Source organism: Microcaecilia unicolor, chromosome 7 (genome assembly GCF_901765095.1).
Source record: "Microcaecilia unicolor chromosome 7, aMicUni1.1, whole genome shotgun sequence".
NCBI lineage: Eukaryota > Metazoa > Chordata > Amphibia > Gymnophiona > Siphonopidae > Microcaecilia > Microcaecilia unicolor.
In genome coordinates this window covers 240,485,107-240,494,772 of record NC_044037.1, presented here as the reverse complement: position 1 = coordinate 240,494,772, position 9,666 = coordinate 240,485,107, and the positions used below count along the sequence as shown (strand labels likewise).

The 9,666-nt window shown below is 41.6% G+C and overlaps 1 protein-coding gene across 2 annotated transcripts; it reads left to right on the top strand.

Moving 5' to 3' along the window:
* The first annotated feature begins 1,137 nt into the window (after positions 1 to 1,137).
* Positions 1,138 to 8,038, top strand: TBR1 (T-box brain transcription factor 1). Of its 2 annotated transcripts, XM_030210175.1 has the most exons (7): positions 1,138 to 1,829; positions 2,360 to 2,514; positions 2,784 to 2,905; positions 3,822 to 3,980; positions 5,063 to 5,124; positions 7,192 to 7,696; positions 7,775 to 8,038. In XM_030210175.1, the coding sequence occupies exons 1-7, from the start codon at positions 1,138 to 1,140 to the stop codon at positions 8,036 to 8,038; spliced, it is 1,959 nt and encodes a 652-aa protein (XP_030066035.1). The 2 variants fall into 2 exon arrangements, with proteins under 2 accessions (XP_030066035.1, XP_030066033.1); XM_030210173.1 differs by having other exon boundaries at positions 7,192 to 8,038.
* The last annotated feature ends 1,628 nt before the right edge of the window (positions 8,039 to 9,666 follow it).

The window sequence follows — 9,666 nt, the reverse complement described above, 5'->3', positions numbered from 1 at the left end:
ATGTGTTGGAAAAAAAATCTGCAGGTTGTGTTTAGGAATCCTGTTGTAAAGCTTAGCTTTTCCTATCAACCACTTTCTCTCTCGCCCCTATGCAAAGACACACACACTCACATTTTTAACACACCAGATTTTGTATTTCTCAAGGTAAATGTTTACAGGAAATCAAACAAAAGACTATCTCCACTTTGGTTTTTAGTACCCTTTCTGAAAATATCAGAAACACAGCTGTCCAGATGCAAGCCGTTCTATTCTTTCCTAAAATAAGCTCAGGTATTAAAGCATCCAGATAAAATATTTATTTACCAAAGAATCCGTAAACATCTTTGTAAGCACAGTAAGCCACTTCAGTTCAACAGCTTATAATTATTTCAGAAGTCAAAGGAGATGATACACTGTTATTTTTCTCTCTTAGCTACATTCCAGCAGGAGACAGCAAATCCAGGCGCTACCTGATTCCGAAAGTTTTTTTTTTTTTTTTTTTTAAAGCTTTGCTTACAGCTGACAGTTGCAGGTATCAAAGGGGAAGGACAAACTACTGACAATTTTTTCCAAGCAAGTATCATTTGACTTGCTTGTCATGGTGAACACACTAATAATTCACACCCAAAAATCCGAGTGAGTGAGGCGTACAATATTTTTGGATTCTTAAGACAAAGCTTACAGATGTAATTATAAAACAATCAAAAATGATCGAAATTGCACATTTGGGGCATCCCTTCATGAAACTGGCCATGAAGGCAAAGGTGACAGTAATGACAACGCCATGGAAACCCACATATATATTTCCTCCCTAAATCACAATAAAATTATATCCTTCAATTTGCCATCCCCGTGACCGGGAGCCAGGTGATTATCCTAATTAATGTCTATCTAATTAAATTACTGTCAGCAGTTAACCAATGGCAAGAGTCGTTTCATTCGCTCTTTTAGGCAGCAAGATCAAAAGTGAGTGTTTTCTGATTGCTGCATAGTGTCAATTGGCCAATCTCTTCTCCCAGGAAAAAGTAGATCAAACCTTTGGGAAGCATTTGCGGGAAGAAGCGCTTTCCTTTTTAGGTTTTCTGGATTTGTAGTTCATGTTAAAGAGAGCTTTGGAAACGAGGGGGGGTAGAAGGGTTAGGTTGCTACTCTAGAGCTATGCAGCTGGAGCATTGTCTTTCTCCATCTATCATGCTCTCCAAGAAATTTCTAAATGTGAGTAGCAGTTACCCCCTTTCAGGCGGATCTGAGCTTGCCTTGCATGATCATCCCATTATCTCGACCACTGACAACCTGGAAAGAAGTTCACCTTTGAAAAAAATTACCAGGGGGATGACGAATCAGTCTGATCCAGGCAATTTTCCTGACTCCAAGGACACACCAGGGGACGTCCAGAGAAGTAAACTGTCTCCTGTCTTGGACGGGGTCTCTGAGATTCGTCACAGTTTCGATGGATCTGCTGCAGATCGCTATCTCTTGTCTCAGAGTAGCCAGCCCCAGCCAGCTTCCTCTGCTCCCACTACCATGTTCCCTTATCCGAGCCAGCATGGACCTGCACACCCAGCCTTCTCCCTCGGCAGTCCCGGTCGCTATATGGCTCATCACCCCGTGATCACCAATGGACCTTACAATAGCCTCCTGGGCAATTCCTCGCCACAAGGTTACCCTGCAACCGGCTACCCTTACGCCCAGCAGTATGGCCATTCCTACCAAGGGGCACCTTTCTACCAGTTCTCCACCAGCCAGCCAGGGTTGGTACCTGGCAAGGCTCAGGTCTATCTGTGCAACAGGCCACTGTGGCTCAAATTCCATCGGCACCAGACCGAGATGATTATCACCAAACAGGGCAGGTAAGGAGAATGCCGGAGCATCTCGGGGTGGCGATGTTCCCCGATAAACCGCTGTGCTAGAGGACAAAGCAGTCAGATATCTGACCAGAAAGTGCCAGTCTGGGCATACGATGGCATCGCCCATCCAGACAGGGGCAGAGGGGATCCTATTGCTAGGAGGAAACATAGGGATTGTTGTTTAGGTTTTTGGTGGTGACAGATTTAGCTGATGAGAGCTGAGAAGTTGGGGATAAAAGCTGAGCATTGAATGGGAACAGAGGGTCTGCTTCTGTGCCATGCTTGCTGCCCTGATGCCAGTCGTGCTGTGGCAGCTCTCCCCGAAGAGCTCGCGACAGCCTACAAAGCGTTCTAAAATGTCTAATCGCATCCGGAAACCAGGAAGGAGATTTTCCTGGGTTTTAAAGCAGATAGTCTCATATTGTTTCTTAAAGCAGGGTGAAGGGTGATTTGTGGTACCGCGGGACGCTAACTTTATTATAAGAAAGGATCCTTTCTTTTGAGTCTACATATATATATTTCTTTTCCCGTAGGCGTATGTTTCCTTTTTTAAGTTTCAATATTTCTGGTCTGGATCCTACGGCCCATTACAACATTTTTGTCGATGTGATTCTGGCTGATCCCAATCACTGGAGATTTCAAGGAGGCAAATGGGTTCCTTGCGGCAAAGCGGACACCAATGTACAAGGCAAGTACTTCCAATTAACACGTTTTGTTCCCTGACACGTATTTAGGTGAGAAAGATTAATTAAAGCCTTTGTGCTCGGTCTTCTGTGATTTTTTTTTTCTTATAATAAACGAGATCTGGCCCATGCTTGCAAAACGAGCTTGCAATAAATGGGAAGAAAGTGTAAGCCATGAGCTGCCTGAAAATGTATAATTTTAAATAACATTAACTGCAGGGTTTCCAGGAGATATGTATGTGTAAGGAGCATATTTTGTTCTCTGATACCCTAGGAAACCGCGTGTACATGCATCCTGATTCCCCCAACACGGGAGCTCACTGGATGCGACAAGAAATCTCTTTCGGAAAATTGAAATTAACTAACAACAAAGGAGCCTCGAACAACAACGGGCAGGTGAGTGACAGCGGCCACTCCCTCCGGAATCAAAACAAGAATTCCTATTACGAATTCTTTTTTTTTTTTTTTACATTCTAAAGACAAGTTTCCTCTAATAATATGCTTTGTTAGAAAGCTCGTATTTAATGCACCCGGGGTTAACCGAAGATCATCAAAGCGCGGGAATGTGGATGTTTTTTTTTCAGGATTAAAGCAAGCAATTTAGAATATATTTCTAACTGTGCATCGTGATTAAATGAAGTATCCGTGAAATATACACAATACACCGAGAAATGACACAGATTATAGTTAGTGATTCTAGAGTGCTGTGTGCAAAAATATTCTGACTATAATGTGCAGTTTAAATGTGTAAGATTATACATAAAGACAATACTCGGGTGTATAAAACATTGCTGTGATATGCGAAAATACATATAAATATTTTTATGCATCTAACAATGCCAATGTGTTTTATTTACATAGTACTTTTTGTGTGTGTGTGTGTGTGTGTGCGTATTTATATAATATCTCTTATTTCACTGAGGTATGATTTTTCAGCAATGGTGCACGATTAGAAATATTGGGGGAAGACGTTACAATTTGTTTTCGCTTCACATTCTGATACATTGAGCGTTGTAAGTGATAATAGTTTGAATTTTTCCCATTTATTAAAATATTTCAAAAAGATTTAGAGAGATGCTAGAGTGTAAATCCATAGGGGACACTTTACCTTCAGCACAGTGTATAAGTACAGCATGCACATGAAAATTTCACTATCATTGTATTGGGGAAGGGGGGGGGGGGGAGTATATGCCTTTGCCTTATCGCTGGAGAAAATTAACCAGCCGAGAAATATGTCTGTGAATTTCTCCTTCTGCCTGCATTCCGTTTAACTGTGGCTGTCTGTTCTTTTCTGTTTTTCTTTCTCTGCCAGATGGTAGTTTTACAATCCTTGCATAAGTACCAGCCTCGACTGCATGTGGTGGAGGTGAACGAAGACGGCACCGAAGACACTAATCAGCCTGGACGGGTGCAGACCTTTACTTTCCCGGAGACCCAGTTCATCGCCGTCACCGCCTACCAGAACACCGATGTAAGGCACACCTGACCTCCCTCTTTATATCCGGGTCTTTACATTAGAACCAACCCAGCCCCTGTCTTACCTCTGACCCCGGCCCCCGAGGTTCCCTAGATTAGTGAAAACATGTACTAGGGGATTGGAGAGGTACCAGCCCGCACCGATCATTTTAACTCGGGGGTCAGTTTGGGGAACCTGAATACACAATTCCACGACTACTTGTTGCTTGCTGACTTTCAATTGCCCTCTTTCATTGTATTTTTCCAGTGCCTTCTCTTTTGCTTTGGTTTCATCCTTAGAAAAAAAATATATATATATATATATATTAAAAAAAAAATAAAACCCACTCCTGGTATCATACCTGAAAGCAGCATTTCTAAGAATTGCGGATGTGTGAGGGGTGGCAAAATTTGTTATACCGTATCTAGCACAGATACATAAATATTCGTATAAATCTGCATTAAACCAAACTTACATTTCTGAACTTATTGGTTTGGAAAATAACTTGCTGCCACACTTTTGGTTACTGCCTTTGATCTAGAAGTCAGGATGACATCAAAACAGTGATTTTTTTTTTGTTTTTTAACCTGTCTGTTTTTTCAAATACAGAATATCTGTTTATTCAAAGGGGCATATTTTATACTGCGTAAACATTAATGCAAAAGTACATTCTTTTTTTGTTAAATAATGTAGTGGTGCATTTACCAAACGTAATTCGTTTTAAGACAAGAGTTACGTTTTGTTGCAAAAAACAAACCCATTCTTTACCTGCACATCCTCATATTTATTTCTTGGGACTCCCTTTCTTTTCTTTATCCATATGCACAAATTTATTTGAGCGCACATTTAATATACAGCAAACGATATAGCACAGAAAATGCTATTTATGAGTCAATATTTGTTCAAAGTAGGACAAAACTTGGTAAATATTTTTACGGACTATATTATTTTCTTCTCTTTGTTTAATGATACAGATACAGTTTTGAACGTTTCCTATCAGGCTTATTACAATATAATTCTAGCCGCATTGCTTTGACTTAAAAAATGTGCATTTATCGAAAAAGAGCTGAACCTCAGTCTCCCTGTGTTTCTTTCAGATCACACAATTAAAAATCGATCACAATCCATTTGCCAAAGGATTTCGAGATAATTACGACACGTAAGTAAAATAAACTTTTTCACATCGCTGTGCCTTTTTGCAAAAACATAAGCTATATATCTGTTTCACTTTTATTTTGGCAGCATGTTTTTTTAAACACAATTCCTGAAAAAAAGAATTAAATCTTACAAGTTTTAGACTATTTTATTGGATTTTGTCAATACTGTCGAATACCATTTCCCCCCCACGCCTTAATCTTAAACTTAATAAACACGGAATTTAAAATTGAAAGATACCTATTCAGTTCGTGTTTGGAAAGCTTTTAAAGCATATATTCCTGCAACTGAGGTCAATCTTGCCCTTTTCGTAGGGTATCATTGTATATGTGTCTTTTCTATAGCACAAAAATGGCGCTAAGAAATTCAAATTCTATATTATCTTATTAGCTTCACAAAGCCAGCACAAACTGCATTCCCATTTTAAAAAAGTCCTAGGCTAGAAATCAGTCCAAGAAAATTAATTGGAGCCCATCACTTATTCATAAAAAAGGCGGCACAGAAAATTCTCTAAGTTTACTTGGAATTTTGTATCAGGTTAAACTATTTCAACTTTTATTGGAATACATTAAAATTATGAAAAGATATTACTACTACTATTTATCATTTCTATAGCGCTACAAGGCATACGCAGCGCTGTACACCATACACAAAAAAGCTACCTGCAAACAATTTTACCTTAAAAGACCAAACGATTAGCTTCTGAATTCCTGTTCAGGGATAGTTCAGTTCCTGTTCTTATTACTTGTTTGATTTTTCAGAAAGCCATGCAAAGATAATTCCAAAAATGTAACTTCAAGATAGACCTTTAGAAAGACTAAACTCAAAATCGCCCCTAAGCCCTCAATGTAGGTAAAAGAATGGATGACAATGTCAAAAAGCAGGGGTGACACAGAGATACCATTATTTTATTAATCTACTAATTATTACCCAACCTCTTAAAGCTTATTTTCTGACCACTGGGAGCTTGAAGATGTCATAATACCAGCCATGGTGGATAATAATTGCTCCACATAGGATAGAAAAAAAAAACATGGTTATTCTGAAAATGTTAGCATAGCTGGTGACCTTGTATTCAATTCTCATTTTACTTATATTTAATCTGTTGACTTCTCATTTTCTACCTGGTTCCAAGAGCATCTCTGAAAGTCAGGCTTATGGTTGCACCGTTAAATGGTCCATGCATGTTAAAAACAAAACAAAACATGAATTTGCTTCAACATTCTAGTCCCTTATGCTGGAGTAGTGGTTATTTTTAAAACGTGTTTTTAATATTGAAAATGCCATAAAACTAGTGCCAGCTAGTGAGTACTGTTACTACTCCATGTAATTGCTGGCAAAGGTTAATGGAGGCAAATCTGCTGTAAAATGGCCTGCCTTTGCCATCCTCAGATGATACCATTAGTTCCCCTGGCCAAACTTCCTTTTCTTCTTTCATGCTGGTTGAGGACCTGCAGCAGGTGTGCAGTGGCATTGAAGCTCAGGAAGCAGCACCAGGCTCCCTTCTCCCTCCCTCATCAGTACCACTTACAAAGGGGCACAAGCTAGGCAGCCTGGCAAAGGGTTGTTCAGATCCACAAATCAGAACAAGCTTTTACTTTAGTGGTTGCTCATCTTGCAAATGTCGTGCTGCCCAATCTGAAGTTGCTATATATTTTTTCTCTTATAAATTGATCCTGGAAAAATGGCAGCGTAAAGTATTGAAGTATTTCCAGAACTACTGGTTATGGGGTAAGGAGAGAGTGGTTGCTATCTTACTGACTAGAGAGGGGGAAGGGTATAAATAATTGTATATGTGTCATACAGATTGTCTCCTGTACACTGACCTCGTGCTCTGTGGGGCTGTAGTACGGAGGAGACGGACATTAAGTCTGGAGGCTTCATTTCGTTTAATATGATTGATATGCTAGCAATCCACAAATTAGTTCTCGTGCTTCACATAGGGACCAGTAAGTCCAACCATATACCTAAACTGCTAGCAGTAAAAAGTGTGCCCATAAAAAAAAAGGGAGGCTGTCAGTAAAGTATGTGGTAAAGTGATGTAAAAAGTATTCTCCTGTTTCTTTGACAGGATTTACACAGGCTGCGACCTGGATCGCCTCACGCCCTCCCCCAACGACTCGCCCCGCTCGCAGATCGTGCCTGGGGCGCGCTACTCCATGGCCAGCTCCTTCCTGCAGGACCAGTTCGTCAGCAATTACACCAAGTCACGCTTCCATCCTGCTGGTGCGGGGCCGGGCACGGACCGCAGCGTGCCGCACACCAACGGGCTACTGTCCCCCCAACAAGGCGAGGAGCCCGGGGCGCCGTCGCCGCAGCGCTGGTTCGTCACGCCGGCCAACAATCGTCTCGACTTCGCTGCCTCCGCCTACGACGCGGCCACGGACTTTGCGGGCAACGCTGCCACCCTGCTCTCCTACGCGGCGGCCGGGGTCAAGGCGCTGCCCCTGCAGGCGGCCGGCTGCGCCACTCGCCCCCTGGGCTACTACACTGATCCGGCGGGCTGGGGCGCCCGCAGCCCGCCCCAGTACTGCACCAAGTCCGGTGCCGCCATGCTGCCCTGCTGGCCCAACAGCGCGGGCCGAATGACCAGCACCGCCGCCACTGCCAACCCCTACCTGCAGGGGGAGGAAGCGGACAGCCTGGCCACCGAGAGATCTCCCTTGCCCGGCTCTGAGGACTCCAAGCCCAAAGATCTCTCCGACTCAAGCTGGATCGAAACCCCCTCGTCCATTAAGTCCATCGACTCCACCGACTCTGGGATTTACGAGCAAGCCAAGAGGCGGCGGCTTTCCCCGGCCGATACGCCGGTCTCGGAGAGCACTTCTCCTCTCAAGAGCGAAGGGCTGCCCCCTAGAGACTGCGAGAAGAACTGCGCCAAGGACATAGGGTACTACGGCTTTTACACTCATGCCTAAAGTGCGGGCTACCCCGTCCGGGCCCGGCTCTTTCCCTTCTCCTTTCCATCCTTATTTAAGGGAGAGCAAAGCCAGTGTATTTTTTTTTTTAACTTTTGCACAATGACCTCTGTACTCTCAGCACGGACTTCAGCTTTGGAGTTGTGGTCTCCTCTAAAGAGATCAGTTTGTACACCTTCATTGAAATGTAATGAATACTTTATTATGGCAGTCGTTCCTTTGATTCACTCTCATCCTTCTGGCATGGATATTCAGGCATAAATGCCAGTGTTTTTTCCTGTCTGCTGCAAAACAGCAATTTCTTCGTATTTTAATACCAACACAGTGGTATTTCAAGTTCTCAATCAAAATGTTGATTGAGAACTTGAAACCATACAGCGCTTCCTTCCATAACCATTACAACACGTATTAATGGTGGGATGGTAGGAATGTTAATATACTTAATGGAACAGAGTCTGTGAAGCGCTTGTAAATACTGTTAATTTATCATAATGAATGGTAACTTTTTTTTCACTATCTGTGTGAAGTCACCAAACCAGATCAGGATGACCTATTTTATTGTTTTCTTAAGACTGATTGCTTCCCCGTGTCTCTGAAAATGTAAAATAACCCATGCATATAGCAATGGGTAATGGGTTTCTCACTTCTGTTAAATCCCTGCCATGTAATCAATTGATTCTTTCGCTCTGACACAGCGAGGCAGCCTTTGAGACTCTCATCCAGTTAATGCCATAACGGATCTACTTCCCCGGTCAATATAATTAAGCTGCAGGATATCCTTAATAATAATAATGATAAACACAATGAACGAAATGTAAATTCTGCAAATTTAAAAGCTATTTTCAGCACAAATTATTATGTAAGTGCCAAATCCATTACTGGTCAGTACAGGTGCCAAATATGCAACAACCGGTTTCCGAATTTGTTTGCGGTTTTTCCCAGTTCTGTTGAAAATTTGCAACTTGAACTGCTTGGTGACCTTTAGTGTAGTCCAGTGAAAATGAAATGGAAATGTGTGAGTTGTACGTTTGGTTGGATTTTAGTTTTGAAATGCCATTTTTTCCCGTTAGGCTAGCAAACCTCTGAAACACTATTGCGTCGGAAATGCGCTTATATTGCTGCGACTGCGAATCCTATTTGCTGTAAGTCTTCTTAATTTTGGTAACAAACGGAATTCCCCAGAAGTAGAATAGTAAGATTTCATACTTTGTGTACACACGTTATAATCTTTTTTTAAAACTTTATTTCCTTGGATATTATAACTTATATAACTTGTGAAAATGCATCATACACAATATTCAGTCTAGCATTCAGCCAGATGAGAAACAAATCCTAATAAGAAATTTTGGGTATAAACCTGTGTATATTTTTGCCTCTTATGTACAACGATTGTGATTTTTTTTTGTTTTATGTCTGTGAACTCAATTATTTATAGGGCAAGTACCAAGCTCCCTAGAGAAATGTTTTCGTTTTGTGCTTGTTTGTATTGTCTGTGAATTACAAGTAAAATAAACCTGATAAAACTTTTACATATGGTGCTGAAGGCAATTCAACGTTTAAAGAAAAAAATATTTGTTGGGGAAATAATTTCCTCTTTCCCCCCCCCCCCCCCCCCCCCGTCTACCAAC